Source organism: Poeciliopsis prolifica, unplaced genomic scaffold, assembly GCF_027474105.1.
Source record: "Poeciliopsis prolifica strain line A6 unplaced genomic scaffold, Auburn_PproV2 SCAFFOLD042, whole genome shotgun sequence".
Lineage (NCBI taxonomy): Eukaryota > Metazoa > Chordata > Actinopteri > Cyprinodontiformes > Poeciliidae > Poeciliopsis > Poeciliopsis prolifica.
Genome location: NW_026562417.1, coordinates 1,965,837 through 1,986,370, shown reverse-complemented (window position 1 = coordinate 1,986,370; position 20,534 = coordinate 1,965,837). Strand labels below are relative to the sequence as shown.

Below are 20,534 nucleotides of genomic sequence, written 5' to 3'. Positions count from 1 at the left end.
AAAATGGCTTTTATTTGGATATCATGGTGGTTCTTGCTTACAGTGATCCAAAGAAAATGCAATTTCATTCATGTTTATCAGTCTGGAAAGGGTTCTAATAGCATTTTGAAGATTTTGGGACTCGAGGGGTTTAACACGTGGTCCCTAAATGGATAAAAATCAATCATCTGAAAAAGGCACATTGTCTTTATTATGTTTTCGTTGCAAAACAATTATGAGATGTAAAAGAAAAACACATACAAGAGTGAAAAAAAATCTGGAGTGTCTTAATCCACCTTTTGTAAGCACACTTCATTACAGTATCAATTAATTTGAGGTTATTTTACCTGCAAAGGTTGACAAATAACCTCAAGTTCTGACTCTGTGTAGGCTGCAAAATCTGTAACAAAAAAAAACAAGAAAATTATTTGTAATGAAGGGAAGTTAAAGATCCCTTAAAGGCTGGGGAGAAAGAAAACATCAAAAACCAAAAGTTTTGTCTCAAGTGTCATAAAACTGCAGCTTCACTATAAAAGCAGAATGGTGGGGCAGATTGGTTAAATGACATGTATGGAGAGGCGTTATGCTTATATTCACCCTGTTCCGTTTGTCTGCCTGCCAGCCACTCATGCAGGAAGAGAAACGGGGATTACCGTGCTCAGTTCGGGGAATCAGACCACTCGCACACCTGGCCATAGAAGGAACTTGAGAAAGCCAAGAATTCTGGAGATGTGTTGACACACTCGCATCACACTTTGCCTCTCTCACAAAACGTTAAGAAGATCAGAGCTACAACCACCATAGAAGGCAGGGGTCTATTTCCAGGGGCCACAGAATGTGTGCGTCCATATAATGGTAGAAAGTGGTGCTCTGAATGTACGCGCAACCCTGGACCCCACGGATCATGGCAGCGTAACCGGCTGTCACAGATACAAATACGAAGGACAAATAAGAATCAAGATTTTGAGGTACTAAAGTCCCACAAAGTCCACCATATTGAGGATCATGTACATTTGTCGAATAAAAAAGAATGAGAAAAAAAACCCAGAATGTAGTTGATGCTGTTAAAAAGGAGGCTTCATGCAGTGAGCAAGACGGACTGCTGCCTGATATCCTTCCTGCCCATAGTCTCACCATTCACAACAATTTCAAGATAATGGGACGACATGAGTTACAACATTTAATTTAAAGACACGAAAGATAAACATCTTAGCATAAGATCTTTTAAACACTTTAAATTAAGCATGCCAATACATTTATCATGCAAACAGGTTACTGTTGCCACTGCTTACCTCCTCTTCCTTCAGATGGGCTTTGATCAGGTTGAACGTCCGTACAGATGGAGGAAAGAGGAGTTGATGCATCTCTCACTTCTCCTTCCCCAGCTGTATCCACTACCATCCACCTCTTCTCCCCATCCTCTTCTTCAACTCTTTCTGGTGAATAGTCTGTTTTTTCCTCAGGGCTGCAGTCTCTTTTCCCATCCTGCACCCAGCAGTTCCTCTCTGCTAGCTCATTTTTCAAGAAGTCCTGTAGAGCAAACTCTTCGTCCCAGTCCAAGTCAGGCTAAAAGAAAAAATGTAGAGACAAGAAAAGTGTAAGGAAACCAGACAAATCCCATTGATGAAAGTGCTGGAGGTGGCACAGATAAAGTAGTTGTTCCATTCCACCACTCAGTCTGAAACCTATGAGACCAATCGCACCATTTGAATCTACAGGTACTACTAATCTTTTGAGAAAGATTTGAAAGCACCATAACAAGTATGTGTTCATTTAATCCATTCAAAAAATAAAGTTTTAACCAAATGCAAATTACAAGAGGGGCCAGGCTACATTCAACCCCCAAGAAAAAGCCATGATTTTTAAATAAGCTTCGAACATCAGCAATGGGCTGTTTGAATAATTTGAAAATAGGAGCTGCATTACAGCAGAATGATTTAGTCACTGTATGCAGCAGCGCCACTGTAATGCTCCAACATTCGCAAGCACGACAATCTGAGGTTTAAAAAGAGTGTAGGTGTGTGGCCTTATTAATTTTTTTTTGTGTGGGCGCACATGTCCACTTAACTCGCCGGCTCACACTCGGCTGTACCAGATGCTCCAGCTGTCTACAAACAAAACAAGCTACATCCCTGCATCTGATGGATCAAAGCGATAACTGTGTTAACGTCATGGATGACGCATTAAAAACTGAAGCGTAAACCAGTAATACTCAAATCCTAGACACCTAGACTTCATACCGTGTTGCTTGCCTTAACATAATTAACATAATAAGTTGTTCATTAACATCCCTCTCCCCTCCTCTCAGACCTCCTCGTCCTCCTCTGGAGCAGGTGTTTGGCAGGAGGACTTTCTTCTGCCTTGAGATATCTTTAGCTGCTCCAGTTCCTCGCACAGCTGCCGCTTCTGGTTCTCCTGTTCCTGCACCCTGGAAGATAAAACCCTCCCAGTTACATTTTTCCAAACAAATGGCACCACAGGTGCGCAGAACTCCCAAAGCGTCTGGAAGTATCAGAATGAAAACGTATGGGCACAGCTCCTGGATGAAAATAGACATACGGTACCCAATCCGCAGGCCCATGCAGTGTCCCATTCTGTTGCCCAGGGTGACCAGCAGCAGTTCTCCCACTGGCACTGTATTGATTTGCTCACTTTATTTCTGTAGATGTCGCCTTTAATATTGCAGCACACAGACCAAGATGTGACTTATGCTAGAGCCATGCCTCTGTTTTACAGGCTGTACCTGGACAGCCAATCCACTCTCCCTCTCTGGTCTAATATCACTCTGACCTACGCCTTTTATACATCTGAAGGGGATGGCTGTCTCCATAAACACACATCCAAGCACACACAAGCTTGCAGCACATGGCAAATTCTCTCTCTTTAGCTCTCTCTGCACACAGTCAGAGTAAAATCCAGGAATGGCCCAAACTTAGTGAGGTAAGCCTTTTTGGGGTCGCTGTGGTCAGGATAATTAACCGGTCTTTCCTCTGTTCAGTACAACTGACTAGCCAACCGAGACAAAGAACAAGAAACAAGAAAAAGAGACACTTTGATCTTAAAAACTTGTCTGCTGTTCGCTTTAATTAACTTTTTCAAGAGAAGAATGAACAGAGAATACAGTTTCTACCCTTTTTATGTTAAAGTTTTTTACTTTTTCAGTTCTGGGTTCTGAGAAACTTTACCATGAATTTATGGACAAGATATCTACAGACTTTAAATATGAAACACACAAACAAAAACAATAGACAGAGGGACACATGGATGAGTGATGGACTGACAGATGGAAGGGATATCAGACAGAAGGACAAAAAGATAATCAGATGGACAGAGGGACAAACAGATAAATGGCTGCTAAGCTGTATCAGCTGTATCAATAGAGAGAGATTAATCAAGGGACTGACAGATGGACAACCAGACGAATGAACAAATGGACAACCAGACAATAGGATGTTGGTTAACAGTTTAAGGGTTGCTTAAACTCCAAAGATGATCCGATTTAAAATGATCCATTTTTTAAAATGACTCTACATTTTGAATAGTTGCTATTGGTCAACAAAAAAATTTTTCAGGGTTTCTGTCAGTCAGTACTGAAAAAGGTGTAATTCTAGCTCCGCCTACAAGAAACCGATTCATCCAATAAGATCACTCTAAACCCAATGCCCCCTGTTGTCACACCAAATATCCACAAATTCCTCCCATCCAGTCAGTTCAGACAACCAGAATGAACTCACCTGACCGAAAGGTGGAGGATCTCAGTGCGGGATCTCCTCAGGTTGCTGGCCATTTTGATCAGCTCCTTTTCTAACGAGTCAGTGTACTGAGCCAGCTGGTCCAAGCCGACAGCCCACTCTGCCCTCCGAGCATCGAGCTCAGCCTGCAGGTGGACAACGCAGAGGGGTCACAGTCTCTCCAACAGATGAAATGCTACAGTCTGAGCAACCTGTAGCTTCTCCTTTTAAAAATACTCATTTTCCCTGTTGTACTGAAACACCATAACATAAAAATAACTTGTAGCGCTTTCAGCTCAGGTGCACTAATGCTTTCCGCCTCATTGGGTATGCTTTTTTCTGTTTGACAGAAGAAGGCTAATAAATGCAGAGTGGCAGCAACACAGAAGGTGATGAGAAAGGAGAAAAAAAAACAGTGAGGAAGGGAGGAGGGGAGTGGGTTGTGATCATGGTACAACACTGACTAAACAGCACTGCTTGGATGGAGCCTATTACATAGTTATATAAGTGAGATCTCCAGAGAGGAGAAATATTGTGTGGGAAGCAGAGAGAGAGGGAGAAAGACAGAGAGAGAGCAGATACAGCGACGTGAGGATGAGGAAGATGGAGAACACAGAACTTTGTGACTCATTAGGTATGAAAATAGCTTGTTGCAGAGATTTTTATAAAGTATTTCACCAAAAGCTTTAGCTACACACAAAGTTTTCTGATTTGTCTTTGATTGGGTAGCAAGATTTTGAAAGTGGTCAATTCAGAATGAAATGGATATTCAGACATATCAATATTTGTGAACTCCTGTGGCATCGATTATTTATTTAAGATATTTCTGCTGGGGAGAAGAAAAAAAATAAATAAATCACTGATTTATTCAAGCATAAAATTGACAAAAACAACCATTTTAGGATGTTCGAGGTTGAGAGAACCTAGACTGAATTAAAACTAATCACATGAAGCAGCTTCCATTTTTGTATTTTCTTCTACTTTGATGTATGAAAGTAAACTAAACTTGATGGATACATGTCAAAACTCCAAGCTGAGTTAGTTAGTCATTTCCTCCTGCAGAATAACACTACTACTATCTCGCAAATTGACATATAAAAGAGGCCAGCAACATTAAATGGCTGAAAGGAAACTGAACAGTAAACAACAATGCCGCACAATATGAGTAAACTACTCAATCTATGGTGATTTTAAGATTTTTAAATTAATTGGAGTGCATCTGACCTGAACATCAGGGTCGGTGTTACTGTTCGACTTTGTGTGATTATCCATCATGTTTTGAATTGCAGATAAGACACAGCTGGCTTCTTCTTTGAAATCTCTTTTCTGAAAAACAAAGAGAGCACACTATCAAAGCCAAGGAAGCCAAATAAAGGCAAAATCTCTCAAGATACAAGTTCTGACCTTCATCTGAAATACTGCTCTAAACCTAACCAATCATTATACCATTTCTAGTCATTTGCTCTTTGGCAATGCACTGCAGGTTGTAAGCAGCTCAGGTGCACTAATGCTTTCCGCCTCATTCTTGTCTTTCTACACCTATACAAACACCTTAAACACACTTTTAAAATAAAAAACTGTCCACTGTTGTGTTTAAATACAATTACTAGTAAATGCCAGTGAAAATATAGCAAATATAACAGTATGCTGTACTCAAACTGGATGGGTTTCAGACTAAATCATCCTCAGTTACCAGTTTGTTTAGGAGACTCTTGTACTCCAGAGAAACATGTTCAGTGTTGGGCCCCTGCAGCATCAGGAACAACTCTCTGTCCAGCGTCTCGTCCAGTGAAGAGACCATGGTCATCGTAGTGGACAAATAGTTCACTCCAGTAGAAGTCTGGAAGCATAAGTGATTTTTTTTTTTTTTAAATCAATTAGCAAAATCTTCACCACAAAAGCATGGCTATGTTATAATTTCTACACAAGGGATTACACTAGATAAAGATTTAATTTGCAACAAAAATTTGGGATTTTTTTTCATTTATTTACTCCTTCTTGTGGCATTTTAGCTGTATTGAGTTTGACTGCATATAGGTTGACTGGAATCTGAACCATTTTGTGAATTATTGGAATGAAATGAACTGGACTGAATTCGACCGAATCCACAATCATATGAGGTCAACAAGGTGTGCCCTCATATGACTAACCCTAGATCTTAAGTGTTTTATATTCAGTGGTTTCCTCTTGGAAACATGCTGGTAAGAATAAAAACAGGCAACAGGTATGCGTTCAAGTATCAGATCAGTGTTTTAAACTAGAACAATTACATTTCTCCAGCAGTTAGCTATGAGATGCATCACTTTCTACCCCTTTGTGTCACTTTGTGTAAGACTGAGTGGTAAAGAGTATCAAGTCCTGTCTTGTACAAAATGTTTTCAGTGGATACTTAAATCATACAATGAAGGCTGAGAACAATAGAGAGAGAATGGAAGGGTGCTGACCTCCAGTGGTGACTGTGCCAGAGCCAGTTCTGTCTGCAGGGATCCCAGGCTGCTCTGGTTTAATCTATAAGCCACTGACAAAGCCAGACTAGCCCTGTGAGACAGGCAGGGTAATGGGTTTCAGGAAAAAAAAAATCAAATAAAACATTTACTTTTTTCCTCTGAAAACAAAGAAGCCTTTTTTTTTTTAAATAGACCACTTGAAATACTTACCCAGCGAGATCTGGAAGAATCATCTGCATTTGGGTCTCAAGTTTGTTTTTATCCTTCCTCAGCAGCTGGATTAGAGAAAATGAGAGCCAACAATGTATTTTCAAAAGAGAGTAATTTAATAAATGACGATTTTATTACTGGCATAAACATTTTAAACAACAAATTTTTAATTTAATTCAACAAATGTTCTAATTTTTTGGTCAATTTCTTGTCTTCAGTCTCACTTTCTAACAAATTAGGCCCTGGATGAGTCATCAGTTGACTTTAACTCAATTCCAGGTCACATTGGGGGTGATGCATGTTACCAGACTGACCTCTGTGATGGCAGAATATTCCTCGACTGTTGCCTTCAGCTCATTTATCTGTCTGTTCTTCTGCAGGAAGTAAGCGGTACAGGTTTGAGGTTTGTGGAAATGTGAAAACTGCTGTTGGTCATTTTATTGGGATTTCATGAGAAAAACCATCGTAAAGCAGTGCATGATTGTGAAAAGGAAAAAGGTGACATGGCTTCCAATTCTTCTTTTGGAAAGAAAATTCCAAAATTTGTGGAGTGAATAGTTTATAGATCAGTCTTTCACCATAATAAAAGCTACAAATGTTTTCAGGTGCGTCTTTCCTAAAATATTTACACCAGTTGTCTTTACATCAAAGAAAACGGAACATATATGCACAACAAACAAATATAGATTTGTTAATAATCTAAAATTATGTTTGCACATTACAATGCTGTATTGTTTCATGTTTTCATTTATTAAATCTAAATAAAATGCATCATTCGAGGCTGAAATTTAATGAGTTTTAAACGTTTTGCAATGCACCTGATTTTAACTTTATTGGTTAAAAAAAATGAATGTATTGATTAATAGTAGCCTTAGAACAGTACACTTGATAAGTGAACTCACCTCCACAATAATAGATTCTTTTTCACCAATGACGGCATCAAAGGAGTGATTTTGCAGCTGGGTAAAGGGAAAGCACAAGAACATAAATGTGGGACACTATTATTATGCAAAGGCACTTTAAAAGTTCATAGTTTCTGTTAAATGAAACCAAGCAGTGGTGCATAATGGGGGTAGCAGGAACAATAGACAAATGGTAGAAATACCTGAAGGTCAGCGTTAATGTCGCACAGCTCCCTTATTTTGTTCTGGAGCTCGTCTGTCTCCATGGTGATCTTAAAGTTCTAGAAAATCAATCAGTCGGACGTTTGAACAAATAGTCAGCGCCGTTCGGATTGGACCATGTTATTAGTATTTGCAGTAATTATGTCTGTTAAGTGAGGTTATTTACTCAATGTTAAATGAATGTCTAGTCAGTACCTCCTCCTGAAGAGATGCAATCTGGGTAATCAGGCTCTGATTTTCTCTCTCCTGGAAAAAAAAAAAAGAAATCCATACACAGGTCACAAGCAAACAACATGCCATGCAGTTTTTTTTTTTTTCATTTTGAAACCTCGGACTAAATATTTATGTAAATCAAGTCTGATGACATATTTATAATCTGTAATGGAAAAAGTAACTAGTGATGCACTAATACGTTTCAGAACAGATTGCACCATCAAGTAACACTAAAGATCTCCTCTTCAGCCTCAAGATGCATGACTAACCATATGCTTGCTGTGTGCCGAGGCGCGAGCTCTCCCTTCTTCTGTACAGCTCAATGTTGCCTTCATCTCTTCCACCTCATCTTTCAGCATCTTCTCTTTCTGTGCAAGCTGTTGGTTTCTAAGAAGAACAAAAACTGGCTGCTTAAGTAGGCCAGCACTTTATGTTTGTGAGACTTAGGAGAACCTTACACCCTCGCTTGATTGCGTAGGTCCTCGTTTTCCTCTGCCAGTTTCTGGTTGCTCTCCTCCATGCTCTCCACCATCTGCTTCAGCTTCCAAGCTTCTTCCTGAAGCTTTTGGTTGCTCATCTGAAGATCAGCGACACAATATACCAGCTCTGATGTTTCACTGGGAAAGGCAAATGAAAAACATGAACACTCATCCATGAATAATACCCTATATGCAAAATACTGGGTGTCACAGATAAAACAAAAAAGTTGGCAGACTTGTAATTTAATAGTACTTTGACTTACAATTCCACTCTAGATGCCTCTCCACCAAAGGCCTCCAAGCTTCCCGATGTCATATTTAGCAACATCGACCTTCGGGCTGCAAAACACGGAAATAAAAACCAATGGCGTCTTTACATCTTGACTACAAGTTACATCTACAGTTGAGATGGGTGGTTAAATGAATATTCACCAGAGCCACCATCTTTGAGTTTAATTGAGCCTTCCTGCGTGTAGCTCTCTGCTGAGACTTCTCTGTGATAAAAAAAACAAAAATTAAAGTGAAAAAAACTAATTTTTAACGGTCATTTATTATAAAATAGTTTCAAGCGTCCCAAAATAAGCAGAAAAAGCAACAAGGAGTTTAAGAAACACGATATGCTTTAGGTGAGTGATCTACTGACGTCAATTTGAAATCGCGAAAACCTCTAAACATAAAGAAACTGACATAAATGAAACAGAACTGACAATAGGCATGCAGAAACATGCTATTTAAAGTAAAACTACATTTTCCCAGTACCCGCTATTGCGGCAGTCATCTATCCACTCCTTCATGACAGCATGGTAGGTGTCCAGATCAATGGACACGTCTTTACGTTCTGGGTCCAGCATGTTGCAAAGTTCCTCTAGTCCACTGTCTTCGGAGCTTCGACTGGTTGTGTGACGCAGGTAGTTGACAATATGAGACACATACACTTTACCTAGAGTGTGAAAGTGTGACCAAGTTTAAGGAGAGAGCCATCTTTGACAACTCCAACAAATCATTTGAAAGCACTGAAGTTAAAAGTCCTACATTTAAAAAGTATTTTTACTCATCCAAGAAGATTGATTTCTAATAGAAATTAAAAACATAATTTAATATAGTTTTACATGAGTTTATTAACAAAAGATTTGTATCTAGGACTTAACACCCTTCATGAACAAATGTCACATTGTCCTTACAGTAGTCCAACTTTTCTTCTGTTCAACATTTTGTGTGTTTTCTCTGAAATTTGAACATTTTACTTCTTGCCATCATCTCAGTCTTAACCTCTCTCCACAGATATCATCATTTCTGAGATGATAGAAAGTCCTTTAGCTTGACAAGTGACAGACGACCCGGCAAAATGCGTCCCATGTGAGCGTATGTGTGTGAGCGGACGTACCTCTGCGCTGGGTGTCGCAAGCATGAAATATGGTATCGAGCAGATTCTCTTCACAGATGAGGCTGATTTCTGCCATATTTCTTCCGTTTTCAGAGTTAACCGACGTCCCTGAAAGAGCTCAAATACAACACACAGCAGACAGAGTGTCCTGAATTATGCAGCGCGGCAGGCACATGATTTTCCTTTAGGCACAGTAGCACATAACAGTACAATGACCAAAAACAGTTTCTGTTCAATTTCACCAAAACAGTATAAAGGTGGAGGATTGGTAAATACTTATTTACTTAAAAGAAAATATTCAAATTACATTTCTAGATGATAAACTGCAAATGGATCAATTTCCTGGACTAATCAGAATTACTTGGAGCCCTCTTTATTTCTACCTAATATCATCTTGTCAAAGAATTTTCATGGCAAAAAAAAACAAAAAAAAAAAAACAATAAAAACCTGAATGAGAACAAAATCCTGTGAAGTTTAGACATTCACATCAGCAGGGAAAAGGTCGTAGCTGTCTCAGGCTCCTAATCCAAACTTTGTTTTCATATTTATTTACATTCATAGCAGTTATCACTGTATAAAAAATAATCAAGCTTCACTTTGCATGTTAAAGATGAAAGGAACAGTAAGGTAGAATTATTTTACCCTCCATATTGCATTCATTTATTTTTTGAAGTCAAAGGAGGTTAACTTTATTGCACTGTCCTTTGTGCACATTATGAGTGGTGAGCTGAAATTTAGATTACTGTGGAGATTCATATAACTAAAATGCTTTTAACAAGGAGATGCTAAAACTTTATGCTACATCTCAAAATAATTAAAAAGCATTTGTGGTTTAGAATTAATTAAAATATTGGTTAGAACTACAAACCAACCCTAACTAATGTATGTATAAATGCACACACCTTTCCTAAGAGAAATTACATTTGTGGTTCACTTTTACTGCTGTCTTTGGCATTGGTTAGTCAGCTTTGCCAAATTCATTTTAGTTTTATGGTCTGTTAAATGAAACTTAATACTTTTGTGTGGATTTTAGATCCAAAAATGTGACCGTTTTTTTTTTCCCCCTGTGAAAGATACATCTTGAAAAATAATATATCACTTTGGCCAAATTAATACTCATAATATCTAATTGTTATAAGGATGATAAAAAAAAAACCAAGGTAACAAATAATCCTCAGTTTCTGAAAGCCAGACGAATCAACTTTGGCACTTAGACTCTGCCCCCTACCTCCATCTCCCATGGAAAGTCTTTTCACAACCAGTGAGGGGTAGGGCCGCTCACGCTCTGCTGAATTTGCGGCGTCTGCAGAGCAGAAGTTCACGTTGTAGGAGAGGGTGCTGTTCCTCGACGTGAAAGTGCGGGACAGAGGAGGACTCGAGCTCCAGCTGCCGTTCTCAGAGTGCGCCGGGTTTGGCCCTCGGGTGAACGTAAAATAAGGGGAGTCTTTGGACTGGCCTGCGGGTGTTGAACAATACCTCTGCCATGTCCTCACATGTTTTAAATCACTCCCATCAGGACCTCTCCTCTCTCCCAGGGTGTTTGTGATTGTGTATGTGACATTAGCTGTTGTGGATGGACTGCATTTGGGAGTTGAGAGGGGTACGTAGGAACCAAGGCCACCGCTGTGGGAGCTTGGCATCCCCATCCCTTGAGCCCTTTCCTCCTCGTCTCTGAGGTTGGCTCCTTTCTTCAGGATGGCTTCCAGGTTGTGCCTGAGGCTGCACTGAGGGCTGTCGTAACTGTTGGAAGAGAGTTTAGGGATCTGGAAGGCTGAATTGGGTTCCCTGTCACCACGCCACTGGATGGTCTGAAGCTTGCGGCAAATGCTGTCCACGGGGTTGTGCCGACGTGAAGGCTGAGGTGTGCAAAAGCCCACGTTGCTCATGGTTTGGGGGAAGCGCTGAAATCCTTGCTAGAGGAGAGGGTGAGATCTGGAGAACAGAAAATAAACATATAAAAGTAAAAAATTTATGCAAAAGTATTCATGCAGTTTGAACTTTTACATTACCCGATTTTACACCAAATGCTAGTGTGAGGAAACATTACCAGATGCTTACATGTGAACCTGACAGAGATTACTTTATATTACTCTTTTTTTTTCTTCCACATTTGAGACCAAAGATGGCGTCGACAGGTCAAGATTAAAAATAACATTTTGCAGTATCTGATAAAAGTTGACTACAATGAACAAATGATTATGCCCTTAGTTAGTTTTAATCATGGTTAATTCCCTGTTAGGTTAGCCACAAGTCGCCATACTAACTCATGTGCTACAGCTTTGTTAGCATTAGCTTCTTCCCCACTTCAGTGCAATTTCACTAGTTGAATCATTGTCCAATATCGTCTACCTGAGCACTTTCTTTAAGCATATTAGAATGAACTGTTTCACTTTTGTTAGCTGCTCTTCCTGGCTATAATAATCCAGTTAAGAAATACAAGTTTGTTCAATAAACAATCCTCAAACTGCCTGAACCTCTGAGCTCAGAGGGCTCCTTTCTGGATTGTTCATTTGACAAGAGGCGTTCAAGGATGTAGTTACACGGGACACGCTGTGGATTTAAAATGACAGGCGTCAGAAGCACACAGAACAGAGGAGGGAATTGGTAGGATTGGTTAAATGAAAAGCTCCTGGGGATGTTTCGTTTTGTCCTCGTGCTCAAATTCGTGAAGCAGGTGCGCAAACCTGCTAATTAATTGACCTGAATTTGCTATTTTCCTGCTTTTCCTCCTCCTTCTTCTTACAATACAAATGTAGGCCTATATTTGTTTTTTTTGTTTTTTTTTTGTTTTTTTAAAAGAAGCTATAATTCAATAGCATCAAAACGGCATTACAAGCGTCTCACTAATAAGCAAAACGCCTGTCTAAACTTATTTTTCTCATTTTCGCCGAAATGTGACCAGACGCTTAAACAGCATCTGTCGCAAAAAGAAAGACTTGCCAGCCTAACTTTCCCGATTTGCGTGAAAATGCAAGCATGCGAGTCATTTTACCTCCGTTGTGTCTTCAAACATCCACGGAGGAATAATGAAACGTTTGGTTTGGACCGTCCACGCTGACAAGACGAGCACGCGCACGAGCAGCTCGAGACGGTCTCTCTGTCAGAACTAAAACCTGCTTCAGAACATGAGCCAGCAGCTCCCCCTTGCGGTCGGACTGTGACATTACACCCAAGGAGACGCAGAGATTTGGAAAACAGAGTGGCAATATTTTTGGCATTTCACTTTTGCTAAAACTGTTCATGTTTCTTTCAGACAATAAACTACACCATGGCTGGCAGCAGTATTAGGAGCTTTAAGAGAAAGAAGTCTGCTTTGATGGTTCAGAGAAAGTTTTTTTTTAGGAAAGTACTCTCCCCAACAGATATTATAAGTATAGACTTAGCTCACTTACCCTCAGTAGTAGCTTCAGGTATTGCATCTTCATGGTTCCCTGACTCCCACAAACTCAAAAATCTCCCTTGTTGATCAACACGGAAGTTGTTACAGCAACACCACTTGCCCTCATATTGCCCAGAGCAGCCCTGAAAATGATTCAACAGCCTCCGTCTTCCTGTTGCGACAACAAATAGATGAAAAGCTGATCCGAAGAAATGGCGGGCCTCTAAACAGACCACAAACAGAGACTTGAGCCTCTTTTTTCAGCATGCGCTTCAGCTTTCGGCTTCATGTTCCTCACAGTCAATGCCCATTCTTTCACAGGTGAGGAGCGTGTTTCCATTGTTGCCCATGTCCTCCCGTTGCTCCTCTGCAACCTGCTCAGCAGAATCCACTTTCCCAGCTCACGCTAAGTCGCTGGAGCTTTGCATGTTTTCTGACCCTGAACGTCTGAGTGGGAGACAGCAGGCTCAGGTGGAGATTAGACATGTGCAGACACACTCACGGAGACATGCTCTCCCAAGGAGAAGCATTGGCTTCGCTTTTGCGTGTTTGCATCCTGGCCTTTAGAACTACACGACATACTGAATCAAAATCGTGAATGCAGTTTCAGTGTGTGTAATATTGCAAACAAAAGGGAGTAATTGAATCCAATATTTAGCTATAATATTTCAAACCCTGCTTGCTGATCAGACCTGTTGAATGGACATTTAGCAACCAACACCTGATGTAGATCTTAAAGACCAAGATGTTAGACCTCAAGTTCTCTTTTAATGGTACGTTGCGTAAGAGTTTGTACTTTGTACTTTGTAAACACAAACCTTTGAAATGTCACTTCAGTCCTTCTTACACACTCAAGATACTCATCAAAGGTAATAATTATAGCTACATAATCCCGGCCAAACTCTGACTGGACTGAGCAATGATAGTGGCGATAGATTAGCGCTCATGTGGAAACATAAAGCTCTGTTAATGGCCTGCTGTGGCCTTGCCTTATTGGACTGATTGCTGTGAAGAGCAACAATCAATTTATTTCAGTACATCTGACGAAACACGATAACTGTGAGGCAAATAATTGGAAAGAAGAGACTATTTGGAAAGACAGCAGCAGTACGCTCACTGATTCCTTACAAGTGCTGTACTCTACTGTAATCTGGGATTAGGATGTAAGCAACCTCCTGCACTAGGAGGGAGAAGATGAAGGGCCGGTCTAATCCCAGCAGAAAGCTGATGCCTGGCCAACTGGAGGTGTCTCTTTCAAAGAGGGATCATTGGACTCTTGGAAAACAGCAGGAGACCGCAACAATCTCTCTGATCTTTTGTTTGGACGAGAAAGGACACATTTTAAGTTTTGCTCCTCAATTCCAAAAGACCCGAAAATGGAAACAAATGCAACACTCTCAGTGAGAAAATTGATTTCATCTGGAGTCTGGCAACTCTCGTTGTTACATTTTTGTGACAGAAATTTGCATCAGTCCCCACACTCCACACGTGTCCATGGGCTGGTGTGTTCAGGGCAATGGCTATTGGTAGTTTTCTTCTACCCAAGAAAACCTACAACAGGAATACCTTCTTTCCTATATTTGCTTTTAAATGTTGACATGACTTTAGTGACTTTATTTTGCAGCATGTCAAAGAAAAAGGATGGCTGATAGAGAATAAAAATATGTTTTTGATTCTTGTTTCTGTTTTGCTTTTCTTCTTCTAAAAAAAAATTAAAATAAAATGTTTTAACTTTCTGCTCTGAAATAACATCTTCTTTTTGATTAGACGAGGAACTTGCAGCACCACCACTAGATGGCATCATTCTTCCAGAAGTCACTAGGCAGAGCATCCAAGTGGGTAAGAAATACCTTTAGTGGAGAATGGCAATTCAAAACAAAAATTTCAGCTTCTCAGAAAGTTTTTCTTCAGCCCATCTTTCACAGTGAAGCGATTGGTTTCAGTGGATGCTTGGCAAACACTGGTTCAGGGGTGTTTAGCTGCTCACAATTTATTGTTATTTTGCTTCAGTGTATCTCAACATTTTTATATCTTTGTTCTTGGTCAGACATTTCGGCCGGGTCTTTGTATCAGAGAAATGTGCAGACCTCAAGTTCTCTTTTAATGGTACGTTGCCTAAGAGTTTGTACTGCAATTAAATTTGCATTAATGGTCTCAAACAATAATATGTGACGAAAAAGCAAAAATGGAGGAAACTTTGCAACTTTGTTTTGCATTCATTTCTGTTCGCAAAGTTAAGAAATACTTTTTTTTAAAGAAAAAAAATGACAATGAATCTGTGAAAGTCAATAGATGTAACAAGTCAAGTTTTGTTTTACATACAGTCATTTTATTTATTATTATTATTATTATTATGAGTGGACAATGAACAACCAGCTAACCTATATAAACAGCATCAATAAGTCATAATGGGAGAAATATGTCCTAGTGTTTCTCACTTTACTTCAACATTTTTTTTATTTTCTTTTTTTTAACTTTGTTCCCAATAAGATCCCGCATTTCCACTTGGCACATTCCCAAACAGTTTTTCCGCAGAAAAATCTTCCATTTATAAATTAAGGGCGGGAAAAAAACATAACGTTCTCTGCTGTTCTGCACGACACACAATCACTTCAAAGCTCTGTCGAGAAAAAAAGAAAAGAAATGCCTCCAAAGGTTCTAACTGTGTGAAAAAAACACGCTTTGACATGACGTATCTGCTTAAGAACATTGGATAAGTTGAGCACTCCTAATTTTTTGTCAATAAAATATGATTCAATGTAATTCAAACTTGTGTTTTTCCAGAATGTGCAGCTCCCCGATCGAGACAAGCACTCACTATCTTCCAGGCTTGCAACAGAACTGACAGATGTACAGGTTAGTGGGTAAACACAGACGTGTATTTATGCTATATGGTTTAGCTTACAGTGTTCAGTGACGGCAAAATTTAGCTGAGCAGCGTGAGGTCGGAAAACAAATATCCCCAAATTAAATAAAAAACATAAAATTTAATAAAAAAAATATTGCAAATCAAAGGCAACCCCTAACAAATACCCTCTCTACCAAAAAGAAAAATTCAATTGACTCCTACCTCCGTAATTAAATTGTCACCCAGTTATCCGAGTAGTTATTACGTAACTTAATGAGATAAAAATCACAAAGTTGTTTTAAATAAACCTTCTTTGGTCCTTATTCATCAAACTTACTGTATGCGTGAACTTTCTCTAAGTGTATAATAAGTGAGGAATTAAATAATGACTTATTACAGTCTTCTCAGCCAGCAAACAAAACAAAACAAAAACTCACTCCAGCAGTGTCTACTTAGCGTTTCAGATTTAAACAGATTTCTAATAGCTATTGGCCCTGTAGGGTTAATGAGTGCGCTAAACATTGCTTGATTCTCTGTTATTGTATTGTGTAAAGAGCCTATTAGTTGGCATATAAACTTTAATGCGATCATTATTTTATCACTTATACTGAAGAAATGCCCCCGAGGTTTCGAATCCTACACTCAATGGACCCTAAATGTAATTTCAACATTGTGCCTGGTTATAGCTGGTATGCAGCCAGGAAGATCCCCCAAGAATATCCCAGTTTAGTGATATTACCAAGCCTGGTTAAGCACCGACTCCGAACAAAGCTTCGGGTGATGTTATCATATAGACCCAGACATCCAGTGAACTTTGATTATTGAAAGCGATTTCACACATGGTAAGCTGTTACATCTCGCCATCAGCCACGTCATGACTACAAACGTCCGTGTATTTTACTTGGACTTTGTGCTAACCCAACATAAAGTAGAGCGTAACAGGAGTTGAATGAAAACCTGTCTTTTTTTCTTCTTCTTCTTTATTACCAGTAAAAAATCTGAAACGAGTTGTGTGAGCAACTTCCGGAGAGAATGTGTGTGGAAAAACAGAGTTTTCAGTCTTCCCACGGATTCTAACTTGAATTTAGATCTGGCATGCTCTGATATATGAATATGCTTTCCCTTCACTTTTGCTTTATTTTGGTAAATTAGCAACATCACACTAAGAAAACAAAAGCAAAATACCACTTTATTTTATTAAAGTGGTAATTATTTTACCGTATTTTACCAAAAAAAAAAAAAAAAAAAAAAGGAATAGGCTGAAGATGAGGCTCAGGCTTGCATGATATCAGGGTTAGGGTTGGTTAGGGAATTGTAACGCGATTATGGAAAACTACGCCGAAATCAGTGGATGCATATTTCTGTGAGTTTGTTCAACTTTTTGCAATGTCTCCAACTCTTTCCTTCATCAGGTTGTGGACGTTAAGGACAGTGGACACGATCCAACTTGACCAAATACAAGGTTTCCTCCAGAAAACCTGCTAAGTCCGGTGGGCGGGGCGCTCAGAGGACGTTCATCCAGGGCCCGCTGTGGTTTTGAGTAAAAAAAAAAAATGTTTAGAGTGAACAGGAACTTGATAATTATTCCTCATTGAGATTCATATCTGACCACCATCTACAAAGTCTTGAAAAATGGCCCCCCAAAAACCCTGAATGCTGAGTCTGTTGGGGGTCACAAGTAAAGCCTGGTGGTCCGCCAGGCTTACATGTAAAACACTGGGGGGGAAACCCTGAAATATTCTTCATCTCCTTCTGCTTTGTGTTTTTCTATTGCATGCAATTCAGACAAAAACAAGGTTTTATTGCAAAACGCCATCTGCGTATTATTATTCACTTTTACAAAACAACAAATAATGAACTTGTTGAATGAACAAGGCGGGGGGTGGGGGGGAAGGGAAAGGGGGATTGGGAAATGAACAAAGTGGCCAGCTCAGCCGCTAACATTAAAAACGAGTAACATTAAGATGCTTTGCAACCTCAATCTCCATGATGACCAGGGGTCACACGTGGCTTCATGTCCAATCTGATCTCAGGATCGTCCTTCAAACTCTCAGATCATCTTGTTTTCCCTCGCTCGTTTTCTTCCTAAAAGTCAGTAATTAGCATATCAGCACATATCAGCCCGCCTCATCGTGCAAGTGTGCGCTAAGAATGCCGCCGCGGACGCGATCCGATCCCCGCCCCGCCTCCGCCCTCTGCCCTCCGCTCTCCCCCGTCCTCCGGGTTCTTGTCGGACCAGTTTTGCCGGCGGAGCGGCGGAGGTGCAGGGGCCGAGGCTGACTCCTGGATTCTCTCATTATGCCCGCTGTAATTGCACAAACTCAATTATTGCCTCAGCCTCGTGTGATCTTCAAAGCCAAAGATGGTGCAAATGAAGCCTGGAACAAGTGGGAGAGGAGGAAGAGGAGGAGGAGGAAGAAGAGGAAGAGGAGGGGGCTTAATGAACAATAAAATCGACAAAACGCCGGAAAATGCTGCAGCTCCTTCCTCGGTGCTGTTAAATCTGTTGACATTTCATTTGGAGGCAAGCCGCACAGTGCGCGCGCACACACACACACACACACACACACACACACACACACACACACACACACACACACACACACACACACACACACACACGCACACACGCACACACACACAACCCGTCCTGAAGACAACATTGTGCAACAAACAAATGAGTGGTCCGAGGCTGCAGATGAAAGATGGGTTTACTAAGTCGCCCTGCTGTTCCTCTTTCAAGTTAATTAGAAATCACATCCTTTTGTTTCCCCTTCACAGGCGTTTATTTACTTTCTCACTCCGACCATTAGAACAAATTTGCAACACGAGACACGAATAATTGGATTTGTCTCCGCGCCTGTCACGGATTGGGGAGCATTTTGTTTTGATTTTTTATTTATTTATTAATATTATCATTATAGTTCTCGTTTTCTCTGTTGTGCGGCGTCGCGTTCTGCCGCCGACAAGAGTTTGCAGATTTGCTCACGGATATTTGAGTTTTTATTTACTTCTTTCTCGTTTTTCCTTCTTCTTCATGTGATTATTTGTGTTTCCCTCGCAATTAAGCAGAGGAGTTTAGTGCTCAACGGCTTAGCGAGATGCTATAGGCTACTTCTTTTCTTTTCTTTTCTTTTCTTTTTGCCTGGGGCCCCCAGAGGATAAAAGTTTGTCATTTAACCTCTTTTCTGTTTTGCAGCTCGGTGGCTCTCCGAGTGACTGGAGGCTGATCTGCAGTGGTCATAAGGGAACAAACAAAGAGATAGTCTCACTCAAGGTAACTGTGGTCGTGTCATCTTTTTACTTGTTATTTAACCCAAGTTGAAAAGAATCGCACGACTGTCCAAAGTCATTCGCCAAAGTCTAATGTAACGCTGCACAACAGCTTGCAGAAACCAGCAACCGCAGACTCTTGTTTTTACTTCCAAACTAACATGTCAGAATTACAAAGCGCATAGAATGAACTTCTGTACTTAAAAACAACAACAACAACAAATGCTATAAAACTGTTCTAATCGATGTTGTGCTGTTGGATTTTAATTTAAACAAACAGGATTTTGGACCTGGAACACCGAGAGGCCGAACCCGGTGTGTTTGAACGCAGCAAGCAAGAAGCCGCTCCGGTCCAACCAGACCGAAACTGAACTTTCATCCCAAATAAAATGAGAGCCATTGCCGAGAACTGGACACCGTACGATGCGATGTTACAAATTACTTTTAAAGAAAGCGGGTCCAAAACCAGATCGTTTCAAATTCTTGCCCAAGGCCAGATAGACTCCAAGAGTACTAACCCCAAATTAGCTGCCTTATTGTCCTTAAGGAAAGCTCTATGCAGAGAGAGAAACCACACAACACTTCTCATTTATTCACAGCAATGAAAGGAGTCGATGGAGCTTGATGCAGGACAATTCTAGAACAAAACCTGCTAGAAGCTGATGTGGCAACAACATGCACTTCAATGGAATGGATCAGATGAAATCGTAGTCCTGAACTCAACCAAAATCCAGACCTGCGTCGAGCTGGAAACCTCTGGCTTGAAAACCGATGAACACAAATGTTTCTGTCAAATCTGGGTCAAAGTTTTAGTTATTTTGAGACAAATTTTCAAAGAGTTTAGTCTCCAAATATGCAAAGTTGTGAGGACAATCACCAAGAAAATTACATCAAGAGGTGGTTCAGCAATACGTTGGCTCTTCACGTTTTTCAGATTTTTTCATACAATGTTCAAATGACGTGCTTACTATCATCTGCTGACACAAACCTGCAATAAAAATAGATTGCAAGGTGGGCGGTGTACACCACACAGAAAAACAGCCGACGGACTGAGCTTGTCGGTGGCGCACAGCTGCGAATCGGTTTCAGATTCATGGAATGCCGCCTTTATGAATACTAAAACACAGCTGGTATGCATCTGACTGAAATTCAGATTTCAGATGGATGGTGCCATCAATCGACCCGCTGTAGCTTTTTATGTGGCCCTCTAGGCTCCAGATTACCTTCCAGATTTTCACAAATCTGCAAAACTCAACCAAAATCAACAAATTTCAAAAAAAATTTTCTTCTGATTTTTCTGCAAATCAGATTTTGGACCAATTTTGACCTATTTTCTCAAAATTGGTAAAAAACTTTCAGTTTAAGTAACTTCTGCCTCAGCCTTACTTGATAAGTTATAGAGTGTAATTGCTGCGGCGAGTAGTAAAAGGTCACATTTAACATCTTACAACAGCACAAATGTTGTA

The 20,534-nt window shown here is 40.1% G+C and overlaps 1 protein-coding gene across 6 annotated transcripts in view; it reads right to left on the bottom strand.

Annotated features, from left to right (window-relative positions):
- Positions 1–13,335, bottom strand: part of lrmp (lymphoid-restricted membrane protein) — a 28,787-nt gene extending 15,452 nt beyond the window's left edge. For 3 of the 6 annotated variants that reach the window (XM_055055711.1, XM_055055717.1, XM_055055713.1), the window contains exons 1-20: positions 12,961–13,334; positions 10,797–11,500; positions 9,568–9,684; positions 8,943–9,123; positions 8,616–8,677; positions 8,447–8,522; positions 8,163–8,321; positions 7,974–8,091; positions 7,687–7,737; positions 7,473–7,550; positions 7,270–7,326; positions 6,682–6,741; positions 6,368–6,432; positions 6,155–6,248; positions 5,404–5,550; positions 4,935–5,036; positions 3,714–3,856; positions 2,290–2,407; positions 1,272–1,545; positions 327–379 (exon numbers count right to left, since the gene is read on the bottom strand). In XM_055055711.1, coding sequence (XP_054911686.1) covers positions 327–379; positions 1,272–1,545; positions 2,290–2,407; positions 3,714–3,856; positions 4,935–5,036; positions 5,404–5,550; positions 6,155–6,248; positions 6,368–6,432; positions 6,682–6,741; positions 7,270–7,326; positions 7,473–7,550; positions 7,687–7,737; positions 7,974–8,091; positions 8,163–8,321; positions 8,447–8,522; positions 8,616–8,677; positions 8,943–9,123; positions 9,568–9,684; positions 10,797–11,454 — 2,613 coding nt within the window. In that variant the 5' untranslated portion in view covers positions 11,455–11,500; positions 12,961–13,334. Of the gene's footprint in view, positions 1–326; positions 380–1,271; positions 1,546–2,289; positions 2,408–3,713; positions 3,857–4,934; positions 5,037–5,403; positions 5,551–6,154; positions 6,249–6,367; positions 6,433–6,681; positions 6,742–7,269; positions 7,327–7,472; positions 7,551–7,686; positions 7,738–7,973; positions 8,092–8,162; positions 8,322–8,446; positions 8,523–8,615; positions 8,678–8,942; positions 9,124–9,567; positions 9,685–10,796; positions 11,501–12,560; positions 12,640–12,960 lie in introns of those variants that run through there. The other 3 variants (XM_055055715.1, XM_055055714.1, XM_055055712.1) reach the window with 2 other exon arrangements.
- Positions 13,336–20,534: the final 7,199 nt, after the last annotated feature.